The following is a 22,060-nucleotide window of genomic DNA, read 5'->3' as shown; positions in this document are numbered from 1 at the left end:
TCTGAGTGAATGGGGATGGAGAAGAATGCGTTCTTGAGATCGATTACCGTGAAGGTGGTGGCAGTGGAAGGAATCAGGGTCAGAATGGTGGTGATGTCTGTGACTACAGGGTACTGGGGTACAACCACTTTGTTGACTTCTCGTAGGTCGATGATGAAGCGGTACGCTTTTTCATCTCCCTCACCCTGCTTCTTCACAATGGGTAGGATAGGGCTGTTGCACACATTGCTAACTACTTCTTCTACCACTCCTGCGTCTACCAGGGACTGGATGATTTCTACCAATGCCTTCTCGCCTTCGGGCGATATCCGATACTGTGGGAGTTTTGGGAGTACTGCGTCCTGTCGAACAGTTATGTGTACAGGGTCTATCATCATGCGTCCTACGTCCGAGTCAGTCTTTGCCCATAGGTACAGAGATAGGGTGTCGAGTAAGGACAAGTCAGCGTCAGTGATGGAAAACATGTGTTGTGTGCGACAAGATCTGAGCAGTGTTGGGTTGTCGTACAGAATGACTCGAACTCCGTCTTGTGAACACCTAATAGTAGCTCGAAAATGTTTCAATAAGTCAAGTCCCATAATGGCGTCGGGGGTGTTGGAGGAGAGAAAAAACGTCGTGTCAGTGGTGTTATTGTCCAAGTTAAAAGAGATCGGTGTGGACAAGGGATTAGTGGAGGGCGTTCCATCAAAACCTTTTGATGTCATATGTGAGCCAGACAAGGGTGCCCTGGGAATCAATCGTTTAGACAACGCACTACGTGTTGCACCAGTATCTACCAGAAATGGAGACTTCGTACCTAGGACCTTAGCGGTGACATAAGGACCTTGCTGGTCAACATAGAGCTCGACTGGATCCCTTCCTTGCCCTTGGCAGTCCTATGCAAAGTCGTGGGCATTGTCGCAGTCAGACTGTTGGCACTGATTCTGTCGGGGACGGTCAAACGTGTTCGGTCTGCCAGGTCTGTCATTGTTGGTGTCGTTTGTGTGCCCTCGTCCCTGTCCTCTATTTCTCGGCCCGCCTGCTACGTCTCTCGTGTCTTTATTTCTGAGTGCTTCTTGCAGAACTGGACATTGAGACTTCCAGTGGCCAAATCCTTTGCAAAACGCACACTGGTCCTCATCGAGGTCTGTTCGTGGAGCGCCGGGTGCGGGTGTGCGGTCTCTAGGGGGTGGATTTCTAGGAGCATTCGACTGGTAGTTTCCTCTATACTGTTCCCTTCCTATAGTCACCCCTTGCAACTGAGCAATCATCACCCTCTCTTTCAAGTCCTTTTTCTTCTTCTCAGTCGCTTGATCGTTCTCGTTCTTTTGTCGTTCATAGTATTGAGCCATCTGAAGGATAGCTGCGGGCTTGGAGGCCGCCCAACTACTCTCGCTAGTCTGTAGTTTCTGTGAGACTTCTGGTGTCAGGCCTTTCACATAGTTCTGGACAAACAAGTGATGTCCGGTTGCAGTGGTCATGTCCTGGCCGCTGTAATCGGAAAACACCGTTTCAAACTGGGAGAAGTATTCTGATACGTCTTCCTGGGGTTTCTGGCGACAGGCCGTTACTATCGACCAGTCCACCTTCCTTTCTGGAACTAGGGTTTTTAATTTCTGCACAATCTTATCTGGTAGGTCTAGAATGGCCTTCAAAGGTTTCTGTCCTGGTTCCCGCTGTTTGTCAACATTACCGAGTTGTATCCAGGTATGTCCGAACAGCTCAAGGTGGTCGACTTTCCGGATTTGCTTCCACACATCAGCTGGCAGGCATAGCCCGAAAAACAAATCGATATCCGTTAGGGTCATAATCGTTGAACCCAAAGCGGTGGCTAATTCTGTATAGAAGGCTGTGGGGTTCTTTCGCAGATCAGGCAAGGACTTTCGGAAAGTCAGGATGTCTTGCCGATCCCATGGTTGGTAAACCCAGTTGTAAACTACCCTCCCTCTCGCATCTTGGTGGTTAATATCGTCGTGTGTTCCCTGTCCTCGTGGGGGGACCCAATAGGGAGCGGCCTCCTTTATGGGCATCATCGTGTCAATTTTTTCTACTCCGGCTTCAGTTGCTGTAGGAGTCGTGGTGTTAGTCTCTGGTTTCTGTTCCGTGAGGTGGCGGAAAACTTCAAGCGTACGCGTGAAGAGGTTCATCACATCACACTCGTCTCCATCTCCGACATCAACTTTCCTATACAGAGTCGTTAGGTTTTCAGGGCCTTTTCCTTGGTATCGGTCTTCATAGGCATTAAGGGTATGGTAACAAAGGCGTACGACAAAGTGTCGTCTGTGGCTATTGGCATATGTATTGTACATATCCGTTATATAATCCTCACTTTCCTTTCGCACCACCAGTGTCTTTACAATCTTATTGATCCCAGCTCGTTCATCCTTACTTAATCTATTCGATCTAGCAGGGTCTTTTCTCCCAGCTTCGGGATCATCTGAAGTCGCTGCTCGTGCTGCGCTGGGTACGAGGGGTTCGGTCGGCGCAGAGGCCATGAGGACCGAGGCTCCGGCACTACTCTCGCCTGTCGAGGGGGTTGCGGGTGCTGCGCTAAGGGTTGGAAAGGGGCGTATGGAGGGGGCATGTAGATGATCGGGGAACCTAATAGTAAATCATCGTTCGTTCGCTGTTTCGAAGGTAGCTCGGGGTAAAGTGTAGAGGGTGTCCTGACGGGACACTGGCCTGATGATTAGGAATCTTGTTTTAGCTTGGTTTCCTCTCTTTCTTTTATTTCTTCCTTTAATTTGTTAGCGGCCAGGTGAGCTGCTTTGCGTAATTCCTTTTCTAACCTGACCTCATTTCTCTTCTTCCGCTGTTCTGTTTCTTTGCGCCACATGCCGAAGCTATCGAGCATAGTGGGTGTTGTCTTATTGTTATAAAGGGCTGTTTCCAGCGCGTTTATTTTATCGTTATCAAAGGACCCTATCAGTGGCCACTGACTTTCCCGATCCTTTCTCGTGTATTTATGCCACAGCTTACTATAAGCCATGGCGACTAGTCCATATTTAGTAAACATGTCCTTATTAGGGGTGCCCTCCAGTGGAGCCGGATGGTTCACCTCTAATAAGCGGTCCGGGCTGAACCAATTACCAACAAACGGGGCAAAAATAGGCATGACGGGTTACAAAGGGGACAAAAGTCTGCACTACCTATCCTTCACTATTCACAAGGACTAAACAGAGTATTGCGACTCTGTGCTTATTTGTAAATAGAGAATAACCCAAAGAGAACCAATTCCGAACGATCAATGTTCGGACAAACAATCAATCAAATGAGGGATAAAAATAGGCACGACGGATTACAACGGGGGCAAAAGCCTGCGTTACCTATCCTTCACTATTCACAAGGACTAAACAGAGTATTGCGACTCTGTGCTTGTTTGCAAATAGAGAATCTCTCAGAAACAATCAAATGAGTAATACTAGTATTTTCAAACAATCAAACAATCAATTTCGCAATTCGTCGTGTTACACGACCTTACCCGGACCGCATGGACGGTTTCTCGTCTTCCGCTTCCAGCGCCCGATCGTCCTCTATTCTCCGTAATTGCTGTGGCACTCCTGATGGTTCCCAGTCAGGACCGTAGATCACTCGAGAGAGGTCTGCTCGGAACCGGTGAAGTTCGGATGATCGGCTGCCAGACGAGGGTCTATCGGGCAGGAGCTCTTCCTGATCGTTGCAGTCGTTCACTCTGTCGTTGGGACCTCTCCCACTGGATCCACTTGTCACTGATGGGCCCTACGTTGGGCGCCAATTGTTGAAAGGTAGGGCCGATGTCGACCAAGAACCTTCAGTGTTTGCCCGGCGTTAGCCGCCTCTCATACCATTCAATATTACCAAACAAAGAGGCAGGCGCTGGAGACAGGAAGGCAGGAAACAGGAGTTTATTCCGACGGAGCAGAACACGTCAAATCAGACAACAGGGTATCTTCTCGAGGTGCTCTAACCGCATCTCTGAGGCCTGGCCTCTTATACACAGGTTTATGGCTTTATTGTATGAAACATGTTCTTGTCAATACTTTGAAGTACGGAAAGGCATCCCAGAATCCCCGCTTCCAAACCCGTTCCCACACATATTTACAGTGAAAGGTCCCCACCCCGATCTCAGTAGGTGATGACTATCGCGCAGCTGGATATTCCGCCGGTTCCCGGAATGTGTGTGGCTGATCGGATCTCATGGGGTGGGGGCTTTGATCAGTCATAGATTCTTTGAAGAGGGACAGCTTCCTACTGTAAGGGGCAATAAACTGCATCCGCAGGGCTAGGTGATGGCCTGGGATCGGGCCGGACAATCGGGCACAGAGGAAGGGGGTTCATCAAAGGATGTGTGATCATCAAAGGGACGGAGGGAGGTGTTAGCCGAGTACGGGATGTGGCTCCGAGGCAGGGCCGCGCTGAAGGGGTGGTTTATGGCCCAAGCATGTGAGAGCGTGGGCTCTCTTGCGGGGTCAGGGAGGGAGAGAGAGAGAGACGCTGGCTATCGGCAGTGGGCAGAGAGGCCATGGCATTCAAAATGGCTGCTACTTACGCGCACATGTGAGCCTAAAAGGGGACAAGATGGCGCCGATAATGTTTACGTCGCAATCTGGATTTTAACACAGGGTTGCGGTGCCAAGTGTGGCTGTGCCTTCTGCGGTGCCCTCAGGACACAGAGCCAGCAGCAGTGTTCGTGACTGTGTCGGCTGCTTTTCCCCCTTTGTGGCAACTGAAACCCACGGTTCCAAAGGCGGTACCCAGAGGTAAGTCTTTGCTGAACAGGAGGCAAGCTCTATTTCAAGCCCTTGGAGATACTCAGCAACAAGTGAAGAAAGTTCAGTCCAGTCCTTTCACTTCCCAAGGCAGAATTAGCGACTGCAGGCCTACCCAACAAAGCAACAACACAGCAAAGGGGCAGTACTCCTCCTGGCAGTTCCTCTAGCTCTTCTTAGCAGGTTCCTTGATTCAAGAGAGTTCTAAAGTTTTGGGGCGTGGGCCCCAATATTTATACTCAGTCAGCGGCGGCCGGCACAGGTAAACGCAGTGGGGCGGTGGGGCAGGGCAGGGCGCAGCAGGGGGGAAAGCCCGACATGGAGAACCTGTCTGAAACTGACATCACAAACTCTATGGCGGAAACACCGTACATAAGGGATTATGTGGCTGTTTCCGACTGGCCGGTGAGCTCCTTGAGCCCATGGGAAATGACAGGCCAGTTTAAACTCTGACCGCCTACATTGTAATTAGGCAGTCGGACTTTAAACCTTGGATGTCAGTTGGAAAGCGTCGAACCTGCGGTTGGAGGCTTTCTGACCAGCCTTCTCATGAGTCCCTAAATGGATCTATGCACTTACATTTAGTACCCATTGCCTTCCTTCATCGTCTGGTTCGACCTAACAATTCTTTTGGAATAAGGAGAGGAAAATATTACTCAAAATACAAACAGGAAAGCAAAGAATCATATTTGTGTAGGTGGAGGACACTGAGGCAGAGTCTGAGATGCCCAATTACAATACATGGACTTTTAGTTAAAAAAAAGAGTCTTAACACATGTCTGCTTCAGTTTGTGCCAAAAATACTTTGCAAAGAATAAGTATAACAAACAAACGGCCTTAATAAGATTAATACAAAAAAATTTATTCCCAAGAGGAAAAACAGTAAGCAACATTTAGAGACAAAACAAATATGGATGGCAATTAATAGGCGAGAGTGCCTGGCCCCAAACAGAATCATTCCTTTAAGTAAATTGTATGCTATCAGCATTTGTATAGCATCCTCTGTGTTAGCAATAGTGGGCTGTGCTCTACACAAGGGCCATGTAAAAACATGGCTATGCAGTGCCTTTCAGTTGTCAGGGAGTGACTTTGGAAAAGTTGCTATCGCAGATCGGAGCCTGCTTCATTTCTGAGGGGATTTGTAGTAGTGGCAGCTGGCAGGGAATGGGGTGAAGCAGGTGGGAGGGTTGGGACAAAAAAAAACATTTACCTTTTACACGGCCACTGTCTCTCTGTCACATTGCCGCTCTTCTCTGCAAGATCCGAACCAGAAAGCACCCAAGTTCCCCATAGCCAGTCACACCACTGCATTGCTCCCCAAAGCCAATCACAACTCTGCAATGCAGCGTTGTGATTGGTCTGAGCACCGTGGTTCGGCACTCAGACGGGGACAGGGAGGCTGTACTTGTTTGTCACCAGGCTGTGCATTACAGCCTGGTGGGGAAGATGACTGTTTGGCCAGCCCAAGACGGCCAGCCAAGCAGTCATGTGCACTTGGAGTGTGCAAACCACTCCTCCTCCTATGACCCCAGCCCTGCCCTGGCCTAATTCAGCCCCGTAGCAAAGAAAAATAAAATGATAATAACATGGTTATTATCATTTTATTTTACAAATATTCGGTTCTGTGAGCAGTGGGGCAACACTCCTCCGCCTTAGCGGAAGAGCCGCCCCCGGTCTGTTGTCAGTAGAGTAAGCATATCGGTGTTAATGAGTTTTGATGTTTTTTTGTAGGGTGTGTCTGGAACACTGTACTAAATTGTATATGTACGTCTTCGGTTGGTATGGGTGCCCATTATCTCGCAAAGAAATATATGTGGTACATAACTGATGGCAGCAATGGATATTGGAGTCTTTTAATAGTCAGTTCATTTCTATACTTGGTTAGTAAAATCGTATGTGACTTGGACTGCTTCTACCTATAGCCTGGTACGCTTCCTGGCCACTGCCCAACCACATCTTACAGGTAATGGGGGATGCATGCTCCTCCTGCCCAGCCTGCTTCCTCCCCTTTGCCTGATTCTCAACACCATAACCCCCCACGCCAGGCCCCCCTACATATTTACCACATGCCCACAGCAGATGGTACATGTGAGTGTTAATCCCCATGAAATTGGGAAAACCATGCGGAATTATGTAGTGTAAAACTGGGTCCACACAGATGTTCCCGATTTTGTGGGGATTACCCGATAACTGCACAGTACTGGTGTTTATGGGTTCTGGGTTACCACAGTGGCAGGACCTCGTGGCTCGTAATCACGAAATTAGTGTTTAATGCACTGTCTGTATCAGTCTGTAATACCCCTCATAATGTTAATCTCTTTAATTTTCTTCTTACTGTTGGCTACAGCGCCGGCCATACCACTGGCCTGCAATGAAGTACCGCAACCAAAATACGTACACAGAGGTGGAACCAACAAGCAATGAGAAGGACGTCTTTGTGGAGTCGGAGCACTGTTGAGCGTGGGCAGGTCTCACACTTTCGCCAGACAGCAAAATGCAAGGCCCTTCGGAAGATAATCAAGTAAACACATGGAAAAAGAGACGGATCCTGAGTTTAAAAACAGAATGGAGTTGGCGTCTGCTGTAAAGTCTGGTAATTCAATAGTTGGCCATTCAGCCCTGGCAAACTTGAGATGCAAGCAACTTTATCTGCAGAAGTGCCTGTCAGCCTGAAACGCAATGAGATGGCAGCAGGGAGCATCGCGTGCACTTGCTGTCCCTGGAAGACCAAAACCAAGGGCTTCTTGGAAGAGATTTAGCAAACATTTGTGGAGAGCATACAGCCACTCCCTATCCAGCTTGCACAAGTAAAATCTCACAAATGTCGTATCTGTAAACGCTGGCATGCTTTAGAATTTCTTGTTAAGAATAAGCCTGGGCTCGTTTCCACCATTGTCACGGAGATAGCATACATTAGGAGCTAGGCTGGCCTGTGGTTCCTATAGGAAGGTTTTTTCCCCATGCATCTTTGTTTGTCCCATGCCCTCTGAATTGACGATTAACAATAACTCAGGAGATTCTCATGGTTGATCTAGCCTTCTCTAGAGTGGCGGGGAATGGAAGTAGAGAAGTGGCGAAGGTTTGCTGCGCCAGACTTGTCTTGCAATGCATTCTTTGGGATTAACTCCCATGTTCCCTATTTAGGGAACCTGCCCCAAATCTTGTGTACTGTGTCAACACTGCATTACTAATATCTTGCAGTGAAAGGAATGCATCAAGCTAATCACTAACAAAGTGAGTTACAGTAAAAAAACAGATTAACTAAGCAATACTTTCCATAAGCTTTTCTTCTGTAAAAAGAACAATGAATATAAACAAGTGATTTAAGAAGAGTGGGACCTGTGTTCCGCTATTATTAGACTCTTTGGAGATACGCGGTGCTTTGTTCTCCAATTAAACATTTCTACTAATTTTTTTTGCTTTTAAAATGTTAGTTTGAGATTGAAAATAAACATGGAGTTCAGCTGCTTTTTGAGCCACAGCTGAAAATGAACATTAATACACCAGCACGACCCTGTTATGTGAGCCTTAGGTTTCCTTTGTAACCTTCTCCATCTCTTCACTCTGACCCCGTGGGTCCCATGTATAACAATGAACCATTCCCTTCTGCCTTCTCTCCAACCAGTATTATAAACAAGGTGGAACCCAACGTTTTTGAGACCCTGGGGTAATACTATATATGAGGGACAATGGTTCACTAAGACATCAATCAAAATGGGAGAATATTATGTCTCCATTGATTTAAGACAAATCCTTAAGTACCCAAGGAAAGATGAGATAAAAAGGTGAAAAGCAGGCAGAAAATAATGTATAATACTTTATTCAGTAACTGCATTCTTTCTATCATTATTATGCATTTTTAGTTTTTTGTAAGGAGATCGTGTGCTCATACATAGATGAAGAAAAGGGCAGTGATTGAAAAAAAAACATGCATCACACATAAAAAGACATATGCAGCCTTGTTGGTGTGTCTGGATCTATGGAAATCCGTAATCAAAATGGAACTCCCGTTGGCGGGAGTTTTAAAATTCGTTGTACATTTAAGGGTGCAAAATATACATTCCTCTTATCTGTCACTTTAGCCCCAGCCGGGACCATATACTTTCCACAGAGCTACCGGTGGGCTGTGCACACCAGGATTAGATCCAGAGCTCCAGCAGGACAGGATCTGCTCAAACCTAGCTCTCAGCAGACCACGACCACATTATCTTCCTGCACCCCTCCATTTTTCATCCACATCAGTTGTCCCCAACACCCCAAAAAGATACATTGTAGTCTCATCCAGTACCCTCTTGGGTCCCTCCTGGTATTATATAAGCTTGCGTTCAAACTGGAGTCCCTATTCAACATAACAGAAATAGGACCCATCCCCACCTTCAATAGCAATACATTCACTTCAGTCTCACTGTGATGACACCATTTCCCAGATTTTTGCCTGTCTCATAGAAACAACTTCATGACTCGTTTCTCAGCAGTGGCTTTCTTATTTCTGCTCTAAAGTGATGATGCTATTGCTGGTTTTCCTGCATCCGTTTTAATGGCACTGTCCCACAGTAATGTCATAATAGCATGTTTTTTAGCCCTGCTTTAATGATCTTTGTCTCAGGGCGATGATATCAATACCAATTCACCATCAGTGAGTTCTAGCCTCTATCTCATGAATGATGATGGCATCACTGCCTATTTTACATCAATGGCTTTATTGTCTCTTCCCTCTAGTTATGGTACTATTCCATTTATTGTAGTATAATTTTTACTACACACAAGCTCCACAAAGCAAAAGTTTACGTTTCCAAGACGGAAGGTCACTGGAATTCTGTATCCTGGTGGTAAAATGATTTCACAAGATAATTAGCATTGTTGCCATCTGTATGAATATTGAGGGGGCTACAACATGGCAACATTTTGTCAAATTTGTTGCAAATAAAGTCGAATTTCTATTTAATAAAAATATGTTATGAGAATTTTCACTACGTTATATCAACTATGTTTTTGGTTTCTTAAATTACAAATGTCTTGGCACGTCACTGGAGACATTTCCAAATTGAGGCCATGTGTACAACATATTCATACCTTTCACAACACCAGCTTAACAGAATTTTTAAGTGCTGGCATTTTTTCTTTTTCTGAGGCCATGGTTGCAGCCTTTTCGCTGTTACTTTTATGAATGTATTGGTATTTTTGTGGCATAAATCTAGCTGGGAAGCAACTGAGCCCTTTACATATGGAGGAGTAAATGTTGATTGTGTACAAAGAATGTAAGTTTTTACCTCGCTGTACATTGCATCTCAGTATTTAACATTATTGTTGTTACCGCTGTCATAAGTAGTATGTTTTTCTTCTATATATCTCCATTTTCAGGTTAAATGTATTAATCATTTATGTGTAAATTACAAATATGGAATATTACTTTTCCATGCAAAATGATAATCAGCTCTGCACTAATATATTTACAATATTTAATCTTAGCTTCATTCTCTGTTCTGAAAAAAATATTGCTGAGCTTTGAACAAGCTTTCATGAACATTGATACTTTCCTTTCTTGTTTCATTATTGTTAATCAAGGGGACGGTTTTACGGAATGGAAATAAGTAAAACGGTATCAGGCTACTTTCTGCTAATTGTTTATTCTAGAAGATAAAAAAAATGACCAGGTAATGTTATATAATCTAGGAACAGAGTGTGATGGGGTTGAGAGGAACTTCATGCTAGGAGATGAGACAGGCCATGCAGAATTGCTTCACCTACTTTTGCCCAAGGAAGTCAGCCTTCACTTGCTGGTGGTGCTCATGGGCCTTCCTTCCAGTATAGACTCAAATAGCAGACTAAGCTATTATACTGAACGGTAACTGCGTTATTCTAAACAGGTATACGAGTGTGAGCCATCTTTAAAACTCGAATTAGGGTTTTATTTTGGTACATATTTTACATTAGTAAGGCAAAGATATGAGGGCTTGATCTCAAGATAACCAGAAAATATGCTGAATATTGTTTGCTGTTTATATTACCCGTAAACGTTGCAGCTACTATTCTGTTTATCTTTATTATAGTTTCAATTCATATTGTTTGCCCTAGGATAGGATTTTAATTTTTAAATATATCTTTAAAATACATCCATTGTATGTTAGTGCTGTTGAGTGTGCCTTTCTATCATGAAAGAGGATTTTGGCTCCACTGCTCATCCCAGTGATATTTCACAAGATTGACTGTTACCTGAAACACATCTCACTAAAATACTACTCAGTAGTTTGCGAGGTGGTTGTAGTTTGTTGGACCTGGCCCCTTTTGCAGGTTCACCCCCAAATATTTTGCTAACGTAAATGTGCTCTCTCCTCAAAACATGGTAGAATTCGCTTAAACCCAATTGGCATATTTACTTTACGGTGAACAACCTTTACAACGCAACTTTTACCACGCAGTGCTTTTACAACGCAACTTTTACAACGCAAACCATTACAACGCATTGCGCTGGGGGGCGCTCTAGGATAGGGAATAGATTTAATTTACTATCCAACACCTTCCCTACTATCCACGGAGACTGGAGTTGGAATAGTAAATTAAATAATTCACTATCCTAAACCCAAAAGCACTATGCGGTGTAATGGTATGCGATGTAAAAACCGCGTTGTAAAGGCATGCGATGTAAAAGCATGCGTTGTAATGTCATACATCCTTACTTTACTTATAAGTCCCTCGTAAAGTGGTACCAAATGTACCCATGGCTAGTGGCCCTGCAGCACTGATTGTGTGACCCGCTTAAGTAGCACTGTAAACATGTCTCAGGCCTGCCATTGTAGAGCCTATGTGTGTAGTTTTAAACTACCATGTCGACCTGACAAAAAAAAAAAAAGGTGGAATGCACACCACTGTAAAATAAAATAAAATCAACCCTTTGACTGATTTACACCACTGTAAATCCAAAAACATGAGTAGATTTAACATATGCTCCAAGTTTCGGTTAGGAAGATGGCGTCAGGAGACCGCTCATCTAAGAGCAGGAAGATTTCTGCGCTATGTTTTGGTAAAGACCTGCAATTCAGGAGCAGTAGGGTGTAGTTTCGCTGAGCTGACCTGAGCCGAGCGGTTTGGAGGTTAGTGTTGCAGTGTTGACAGTAGGTGGGAAGGTTCAGAGGATGGTGTTGGTGAAGGCAGCTTTCTTCACCCCTAAAACGCCCTGTTCATTACATCCAGTTACCTTGCGACTCACAAAGGCCACCAATGCCAAAAATATCCTCCCTGTAACCCACTTTTTAGGTTTCGCCTACACAGCGCTTGTTGTTATTTACATTACCTGCACTCAGATAGTGTATGTCCCTGCAGTCTCTTTTGTTGACCTCCGCACAACCCTGTCCTGCTGTCCGGTGCACAGCACTTGCACTGTCCCTATTATTATTTATTCCACCACAGAGGCACCATTTTGGTTCGACGCACTCTTTTTTTTTGTTTTATAGAGAGCGAACTTGACCTGAAGGTATCAGAGTGCTTTGCATGAGCACCAGTTGCGTTACAGATGGACACCTTATTTTTTTTTAGGCACTGGCAGATTCAGTAGTTTACCCAGAATCACAGGATGTTGAGCGTCCCTGCCGAGACTCATACCCGGTTCACCACCTTGGAGGTTGACTGCTCTAGCCGTTAAGCCACATCATCTCCCTACCTCTCATTGCACTCTAGTGGTTGGACTCGGGCTCACTGTACACAAGCTCACTGTACGTACCCCTGCACCCGTGCTTCACATATTTAAGCACTCCCTGACCTATAACTAAAGATTGCGCTGGAGGCCGTCATATTTATGATATCACTGAATTAATGGCTGCAGGTTCTCTTTATTATTTCTTTCAACCTTGCACTTGTAGAGAATGCATGTCCCTGCAGACTCTTTAGTTGACCTCTGCCGTTGTTTTCAGTCCACCCACCCTCCTTTCACCCCCTTCCTATTCTCTGGTGTTTCTAACTCCCACCTCCTCCTGCCTAATTTACACTTTCTTTAATGTATATTGCTCAACTGCTCACAAAAGCAATTTTTTTTAAAAGTATTAATAAAACCCATGGGTGAAACCTAATGCACTTACTAATGCTTGTTATACCCTGATGTCCTGGTTCAGAAAGGGGGGAGAAGCTTCTAGACAGTGTGAGAAACGCGAGTCAAAAATAAAAAAGCGGACGAATATTGAGAAGTGTTACGTAAACGTGAAGTTAATCAGGTCCCCCACTCACAACAAAGGTCACCTGCTCGACCCAGTCTTTAGCAATTGCCCCAACCTCACAGTCGGCACTATCACTCCCCTCTCATGGACTGACCACTTTCTGATTCCCCTTAACTGGTCCACCTGCAAAGTCACTCCCCCCCCCCTATTTCACGAAAGATGAGAAACTGGTCGAGACTCCCGCTGGAGCAGTGGTCGAGCCTCCTTTCCATCTCCAGACCCGCTCTTTCCAAGAACCCTGTACCCGACAGCAGGACATTTAATAAGTGGATCGAGGACTCCATCGACACCATCCTCCCCTCCAGGAAAACCAGGCTAAAAAGAGCACGAGAAACTGCCCCCTGGTACTCGTAGAAGCTCAGGGAGCTAAAACGACAGTGCAGAAAGTTGGAAAGGAAGTGGCGCCTAGGATACGCCATCATCGAAAAAGACAGGTATAGGGAAGCCATTAGGGCATACAAACTTGAAATAAATTTAGCTCAAACTAATTACTACAAAGAGAAAATTATGGCAGCTCGATCTAAGCCAAGAGAAATATACCAAATAGTCAAAAGTCTATCTAGGATCTCCCCTCCCATGGCCCCAACCGACAACCCTATAGCTCGATGCAACGAGCTGGCTGAATTTTCTTTCAAAAAATGAATAAAATATACTTATCCTTCGCAGCACCCAGCCCAGAGACTATCACGGTCAGACCACCACCCCCAAGTGCTACAGAACATTCCCCGCGAGTTTCCCTAAATGAATTCCCACCACTAGACCTGGAATCACTCAAATCCCTTGCACATCAAGTAAAATCAGGCTCTCCCCTCGACCCAGCGCCCCCTCAGATGATGAACATGGCTAACCAAGTCATTCTTCCCACCCTCATGGACCTACTCAATAGCTCCATGCAAACAGGACTGGTTCCCCCCTCCTGGAAACAGGCAATGGTGAGAGCATTGCTTAAGAAACCCAACCTCAACCCTACGGACCCCAACAACTACCGTCCAATCTCCCTGTTGCCTTGGGCAAGCAAAATTTTGGAGAAGCACATTAATCTCCACCTTACCAACTTCCTTGAGGAGAATCTTCTACTGGATTCCTCCCAAACAGGATTCCGTCCGAAACACGGCACAGACACTGCTCTTCTAGCCGTGATGGAAGAATCCAGGAGGATCTTGGATCAGGGGGGGTCAGTGGCAGTGGTCCTCCTTGATCTAAGCGCCGCGTTCGACACGGTGTGCCATAAAACCCTGCTGTCTCGACTAGTCGATCTGGGGGTCTCAGGAGACGCTCTTGACTGGCTGGGTTCCTTTCTGAGGGGAAGGACCTTCCAGGTCTACGATGGCGACTCCTGCTCCACTAGCAGACCTCTAAACTGCGGGGTACCCCAAGGCTCCTCCCTAAGCCCCACGCTGTTCAATGTGTACATGAGGCCGCTGGCTGAGGTCGTCCGACAATACGGTATCAAGATCATCTCGTATGCGGACGACACTCAGCTGGTGGTCTCTCTGGCACAGAAGAACAGCGGGCTCCCCCAGACCAACCTAGCAGCTTGCATGGAGGATGTTAGGAGATGGATGACAGCATCCTCATTAAAACTCAATGGCGACAAGACCGAGATAATGCTCCTCGGCCTCCCTATTCTCACCCCCATCAACCAGCTATGGCCCCCCAGTTTGGGCCCTCCTCCATCCCCGAAGGAGGACATTAAAAGTCTGGGAGTCTGGCTGGACAAAACCCTCACCTTTAATACTCAGGCAACTAAAACAGCAGCAACCTGCTTCGGGATTATCCGAATGCTGAGAAAAATCTTGCCAATTCTGCCCTTGGAAGCTAAGCAGGTTGTCATTCAGGGCCTTATCCAGTCCCAGCTTGACTTCAACAATGCCCTTTACTTGGGGGCCCCTGAGTACGTGCTGCAGAAACTTCAGCGCACGCAGAACTGTGCAGCTCGCACGTTGCTCCAGATCCCTCGCAGAGAATCAGCTAAGCCAGGGATCAGGTCACTCCACTGGCTCCCTGTCAGGGATAGAATAGGATTCAAGACCCTGTGCATATCGCATCAAGCCTTCCATAGAGCTAGACCTGAGATTAACCATACACTTCTCACCCCCTATTGTCCCGGTAAATCACTTTGTTCCACGAACGCATTTCTTGCTGCAGTTCCCAGAGTCAAAAGGTCCAGAGCAGGAGGCAGGTCCTTCACGCTCAACGCTGCTAAATTATGGAACTCCCTTCCCTTCTCACTTAGGTCCAACCCTATTCTCTCGTCCTTCCGTAAAGAGCTAAAAACATATCTTTTCAGAAATTAGCTCTCCACCTGGATCTCTTCCCTCCTCCCTCAGAGTTCTGTTACCTCGACATAGCGCCTGGACGCCCTCGGGCAGCAGCCGCGCTTTACAAAACTCCTTCACTTCACTTTACTTCACTTCACAAGTTCCTTTGGTAGGGCGGGGAACAATGTAGATTTATTTTGTGAGTGAACGAACGGGAGAGAGTCATAACAGATGAGCATGCTTAGAGTCGAGCCGCAGTGGCCATCAGGAAGGGGTCAGCACAGAACAGCTGTAAGGATTTTAAGAGGGCTGGGGGCATAGACATCTTAAAAGGTAGGAACAAGGCGGAACAGTTCAAGGAGCAACAAGGACGCAATTCAAAATCTCTAGTTGCAGCAGACACTAGGGGGGTCATTAGGATGGCGGGCGGACTTTGCCCGCCCGCCATCCTCGTGCAAAACTGGACCGCCCGCCCTAGGAGCGGCAGTCCCGCCTTGAGCATTAGGATGCGCCCGCCACACAGTCGGGCGCATCCTGTATTTTTACCATTGCGGCGGGCGGTGCAGGAAGCGCCGCCCGCCGCAATGGTAAAAATGCGCGTTGTGCATTTCAAAGCACAACATGACAGGCACCGCGAGGTGACTGCCATGTTGCACTTTGAAATGCGGGGGGTACCTTAGGTACCCCCCATGTGCATCCCCCACCCCCCGGACTCTCAGGGGGCCCACAACGGGCCCCCGCAGGGAGTCTCCGCATGCTTTTCCGTGGCGGTTGTGCCGTAAAGACTCCTTGGGTTGTTTGGCATTTGCACCCTTCCTGTACTCCTGAAGAGAGTACCCCTTTGTACCATTCTGCTTCTGGATCGCCCGGTAACTCCACCATAGCTCTGGATGTGGCACCCTTCACACCCAGGGCCCCCCACCAAGGCAGACAACTTTTTTACTTACACCCTGCTGACTTCAGGGCATTGCCGAGGTCCAACAGGAATAGGTCCATGCCCACTTTAGATAGGTGGACCCCATCCTCATCGAAATACCCCGTGGCTCAGGTATGTAAGAGTCCATATCTGATAAAGCCAAAACCCCTCTGATCCGTAAATTTGCGCATGGCGCGGTTTACTCTTCTACGAAAAATTTCAACGGCCTCTCCTGACCTGGCCCCGTACCAGTCTCTTCGTGGAGTGATCTCAGACCACCATAACTCACATGAGCCCATTTTATTACTTACCTCGCTCATTGTGGCTTTCAAAGCCTGTAGCAGAGCTTTTCTACCCATGAAAGTCAGATCATTGCCTCCAAGGTAGATGGCCAAAATGTTGGGAGGGGGTTCGCCTCTGGCTAGTCTGTGCCGCAGCTCCTTCATCAAGCTGTGCCATCGCATACATGGGCACCCCAAGCAGACTGTCTCAGTGACGGAAAACCCATGCTTCCAACTCCTGCTTTCTGCCCATTGTGCCACCCGAGTGATGCCTGAATGGCCGATCACCCACACCTTTGATCCTGGCAAAATAAAGAAATGCAGAGTTGCAAACACCTATTATTGAAAAACACAACACACTATTGGCAAACAATTACTGAGCATAACAGAAAACAATATGCTCTAAAAACCACAATGCAAACACAGCACACAACTGCCAGCATCCTGGTGCTCCAGTGCGCACCCTGTCCCTTTCTGCCTTTACGAGCGGATGTAGCACTTGTAACACTGAGACTCCCACCACCCAACCCGCTTGATGCAGTCTGGCGACCGGTCAACCATGAATGCTGAGGTAGCCGCTCCTATCCTAAAGGAATGGCTGCAAAAACGTTTACCAGGCCCCGCATTACCTGACAATACCAAGCATGACTTGCTCCACCTGAAACATGGTATGGGGCGTGTGGACAGCATGTATAAACAGGTAGCCATCCAAGGCGGGGCGAATGCTAAGTAATCAGAGACACAGCCAACAGGCAACACCTTTTATAGGTGAAAGGGTGGCCCTGTGTACTACATCGATCATATCCTGTAATGTTCTGAATTCAAAGGGTGACCTAGGGTCTAGAATTTATATTTCCCCTCTTTTTTTTTGTCCTCATTTGTAAGTAGCCAATGTATATTTGAGATTTCGAACAAGAAAGCGGAGAGATACAACAGAGGAGGGAGCCTTTAAACTTCCCACTTTAGGTTCGCCAGAATGAGGGTATCCGATCACTCCTTTTACAGAGAGCATGTGCTACCCATTTCGGGCCCTCACCCGTCCCAAACCTTAAACCTCTTACTCGTTTCTCCCCCTCCCATTCTCCTTCTCCATTATAACAGGTCCCGCAGAAAACTCTGCACCAGGATTGTCAGTCCATACCTTTTGGACTTTTCCTGGCCTGTACGGCTACCACATAATCATAGGACTAAATTAACCATCATAACAATTATCGGAGAAGGAGATGTCCTTAACTAAAAAGAGGTTACTTACGAAATGTTCATACAAAAGAAACGATAGCTACCTTCGAAATTCAAAAAAAGAAAAAAAACATTAAGAAAACATTGCTTCTGGCAATTTTATTACTCTTTTACCTTTGTCTACTTTTGCACCAATCATCCCATATATACCAAAATTTTGGGGTTTTTGTTACACGTATAGCCCTATCTAATTTTGCTACACTATGTACCGAGTTCATCCATTCACACTCTACGGGGGAGGGGGGGCAGGCAAGATCCACTTAATACACATCTCCCTGCGTGCCAGTAAAATTAGCAAAAACATCAGAGTTTTATGATTTTTAGATGCATTGGTTGTTATATCCTCATCTGGGGTTACACCAGAAATTACCTGTGGGAGACTCACCTTAACTTTAAACCCCACAATACTGGAGATCGTCTCACCTACTTTTCCCCAAAACGTTTGTATTGCAGGACATCGCCAGAACATATGTGCTTCATCTGCGCCTACTTCCCCGCACTTTTGGCACTTCACTCTTTTAGAACCAATTTTGGATAGTCTTCTCGGGGTCCAATATGCTTTATGAACAGTAAATAAATGATTTTTTCTTAGTGGTGTAGCTTTAACACTTTGCCATAAAACAGATAGAGATACTTGCCATAAGGTATCCCGATCGTAGCTCGGCAGCTCTTTCCTTCAGATAGATTCAGACCACTGCTGAGAATCTTCATGAGGTTGAATTAACATCCAATACCATTCGGCAATTTCTTTCCGCCCCACGGAGGTAGTAGCTGCCTTTCGTTGGAAAAGTTAATTACCGTTCCCAACTTTTTAAAGTGATTTAGCCCAACTTGCTAGTTGATAATATTTGAATTAGGAGACAGCCCCCTTTGTGATGTCCTGTAATTTTTGCCATGAGATTAATTCCATCCCCTCCAACAGCTCGCCCCATCTTTCGATTCCATTTTCTTGAATTGAGACTGCGAGAGAGTCTGTAGGCAAATTAGGGTTCCCGGTGAATTCCATATTGGAGCCAATGTGCTATAGTAGGGGATACGTAGTAATGCTCTTATTTGATACCAACCTCTACAGGCTGGCTGCCAGTAAGACTTTTAGTTTCATTTTCTTGTAGTATTTTGGGTCCCCGAATTTCAACAAAAAAAACCTGGCTTGGTACTGAAAACCTAATGTCAATGCCTGAAATAACGGTTTAAAAGAGGTAGTATCACCCAGTAGTTGCCTGAAGATTTTTAAATGGAATGCCCTCTGATATTGCAAAAGGTCTGGAGTAGCGATCCCTCCGTTCTCCTTTCTTACCCTGAGCTTACGCCAGGCAATACGGGGTCTTTTTTTTGCCCATATAAAACTTGTGAAAAGACCTTGGACTTTGGTTATCCAGTCCTTCTTGAACTCCAACGGAATTGAATTAAATAGAAAGGTGTATTTCGGTAAAATTACCATTTTTAACAGGTTCGATTTTCCTAGGAAGGATAGAGGCAGTGACTCCCATTTCTGTAATTGTGTCCTGACATTAGATGTTACTTCATCGAAGTTTACCTTCGCCATTAATTCAATTTTCTGCACTACCTCTATTCCCAAATATCTGATACTACACCGAATCTGGTCACAGCTATAGTGTGTGTTCCATTGCATAACTTATGTTTTAGCTTGATTCACTGTATATCCCGATATCTCCCCAAAACTTTTTAAAGTGTCCCAGATGGCTACTATTGAGTCTTGAAGGTGGCCCGTAAAAATCATTAGGTCATCTGCATAGAGACTTATTTTCTTCTTCCAGCCATTGCATGAGAAAGGGGTGATATCCTGTCATTCCCTTAGCTTAATAACGAGCGGCTCAATATACATGTCGAAGAGCAATAGAGAAAGGGGACACCCTTGCCTGGTACCCCTACCTATTATAATCTGAGGTGAAAGGGTGCCATTTACCAGAACTCGGGCAACAGAATGTTTGTATAAAGATTTATTGGCTAGTAAAAAAAAAAGTCCTAGATTAAAACACTGAATTATTTCCTGAAGAAAAACCCAATTAACCCTGTCAAACGCTTCGACTGCGTCGCAAGTCATTACTGTTAGGGGTTTAGCATTTACAGTGGCCATATCAATTGTACCAATTAATTCCTGAGTTAAATCGTGCAAGTGCCTACCCTTGATAAAGCCCTTCTGAACCTTATGAATCAGAAGATCGACCACCCTCTCTAATCTCTTTGTAATTACTTGTGTATAGATTTTGTAATCTGAGTTGAGTAGGGAGATCGGTCTATATGAATCACAAAGCTTTGAGTCTTTATTGGGTTTTAATAGTATAATTATAGTGGCCGATTGACAAGATGCAGGAAGATCTTGATTTAAAATGTAAATGGAACTAAACAAGTCCAGTAAAATAGGGGCTAGTTCTTCTTTCAAAAGGAAGTAAATTTCATTGGGAAGGGCATCAGGGCCTGCAGCTTTACCTTTCTTTAAACTTTTAATGACTCTATGAATTTCTTCAATTGTGAAAGGGGCTGGTAGATCTTCCTTAAGTTCATCACTGAGATAAGGGAGATTTATATCCTGTAAAAAAGCTGCTATTTGTTCCATACCCGGATTTAAATTCTCTGTATAAAGGTATTGAAACAATGTTGTAAATGCTTGTTTAAGCCCCCCCTCTTCAGTGACTCCTAATCCAGTTTCTTGACATTTAACTTCTTTAATTATATTCCTAGCTTGATCTGACCTTGTTTTCCACGCTAACAGTTTGCCGCAGCCTTCCCCATACTCATGATTCACGAATTTGCTCGCTTCCCATCTTTGTCTTACTTTGATCTCCAAGTAATCAGTTAGATTGTTCTTTGCTTTTGTTAGCTCTAATTCAGTGGTTGTATTTTGGGAATGTTCTAGATTTCCCTGTGCCTGTTTAATTGCCTCTTCTAGTGCCTGAAGTTCTGGTTTTCCTTTTTCTTATAAAATGCACTGATACCTGTTAATGTTCCTCTAAGATACGCTTTAAATGCATCCCAGACTTTATCTAAGGGAGCGGAGTTAAGATTAAAAAGAAAGAATTCACTTGTTGAATGCTTCAGTTTTTCTATTATTGAACTGTCTGACAGTAAATATCGATTCAAAGTCCATCTTCATTCCTCTATGTTATTCCTTATCTCAAATTATAGTGATAGTGCTGAATGGTCAGACAGGTGTTCTGGTATATGCTAATAATTAATCAACAGGGAGGGATGAGGAATCGATGTGTCCGTTTCTTTCTCCGGGGTTAGAATTGGATTTAATCAAAATGAAAAAGGACACTTGTAACACTTCTCAACCATTGGTTAGGAAAACTAGTTAGAAAACCCTCAAAAACTCAATGTTGTTAGGAATGCGGTATATATGTTTCATCCGCCCCACATTGAAGTTATGGCAGTTATCATAGGGTGTTCCAATTTGTGTTGGATGCCAGCCTCAGCCAGAGGCACCTCTGGTCTAGAGTGCGGTGTCCAGAGATAGAGGGTTTTTCCCCACAAAAAGGTGTAAAACCAAATTTTATGAAAAAAGGAAAAAATTGTTAAAAAGGGGAAAGAACACCCAGATTTTTAATAAGGGGTGAGTTTCCGCTATTGTAAAATATGCTGATACTTTGGAAAGATCGAGTTACTGGATCTAGTAGTATTATAATAGAATTGTCGACATGTTTCAGCTCCTTAGGCCCGAGGGGTCTGTGGAGCTTTCGTCAGGACTAACACACATAAATTAGTACTCACAAGACTTGTGCAGTATTTTTTGAAATGGCAGTTTTTTGACATTTGGTTAGAAAAATCAGCTCTCCAGATTCTGTATTGTAGAACTCGATTCTCCATCAGGGGATTCCGCTAGATTTAGCACAGAGCCGCGTGGTAAACTCTTGTCGGACTTGTGCTGACTCTGCCCCCCTCCGGTCGTTTTTTGACATTTGGTTAGAAAAATCAGCTCTCCAGATTCTGTATTGGTAGAACTCGATTCTCCATCAGGGGATTCCGCTAGATTTAGCACAGAGCCGCGTGGTAAACTCTTATCGGACTTGTGCTGACTCTGCCCCGGGGCTTGTGCTGACTCTAGCGGAATCCCCTGATGGAGAATCGAGTTCTACCAATACAGAATCTGGAGAGCTGATTTTTCTAACCAAATGTCAAAAAACGACCGGAGGGGGGCAGAGTCAGCACAAGTCCGACAAGAGTTTACCACGCGGCTCTGTGCTAAATCTAGCGGAATCCCCTGATGGAGAATCGAGTTCTACCAATACAGAATCTGGAGAGCTGATTTTTCTAACCAAATGTCAAAAAACTGCCATTTAAAAAAATACTGCACAAGTCTTGTGAGTACTAATTTATGTGTGTTAGTCCTGACTAAAGCTCCACAGACCCCTCGGGCCTAAGGAGCTGAAACATGTCGACAATTCTATTATAATACTACTAGATCCAG

At 45.3% G+C, this 22,060-nt stretch overlaps 1 protein-coding gene across 1 annotated transcript in view; it reads left to right on the top strand.

Moving 5' to 3' along the window:
• The window catches only part of PLXDC1 (plexin domain containing 1), a 392,766-nt gene extending 382,429 nt beyond the window's left edge, over positions 1-10,337 (top strand). The window contains exon 13 of the mRNA XM_078645635.1: positions 7,075-10,337. Within this exon, the coding sequence (XP_078501761.1) occupies positions 7,075-7,185 (111 nt within the window). The 3' untranslated portion in view covers positions 7,186-10,337. The remainder of the gene's footprint in view (positions 1-7,074) is intronic.
• Positions 10,338-22,060: the final 11,723 nt, after the last annotated feature.

The sequence above is a fragment of the Lissotriton helveticus genome, chromosome 5_1, assembly GCF_964261635.1.
Source record: "Lissotriton helveticus chromosome 5_1, aLisHel1.1, whole genome shotgun sequence".
Taxonomy (NCBI): domain Eukaryota; kingdom Metazoa; phylum Chordata; class Amphibia; order Caudata; family Salamandridae; genus Lissotriton; species Lissotriton helveticus.
This window is presented reverse-complemented; position numbering and strand designations above follow the sequence as displayed.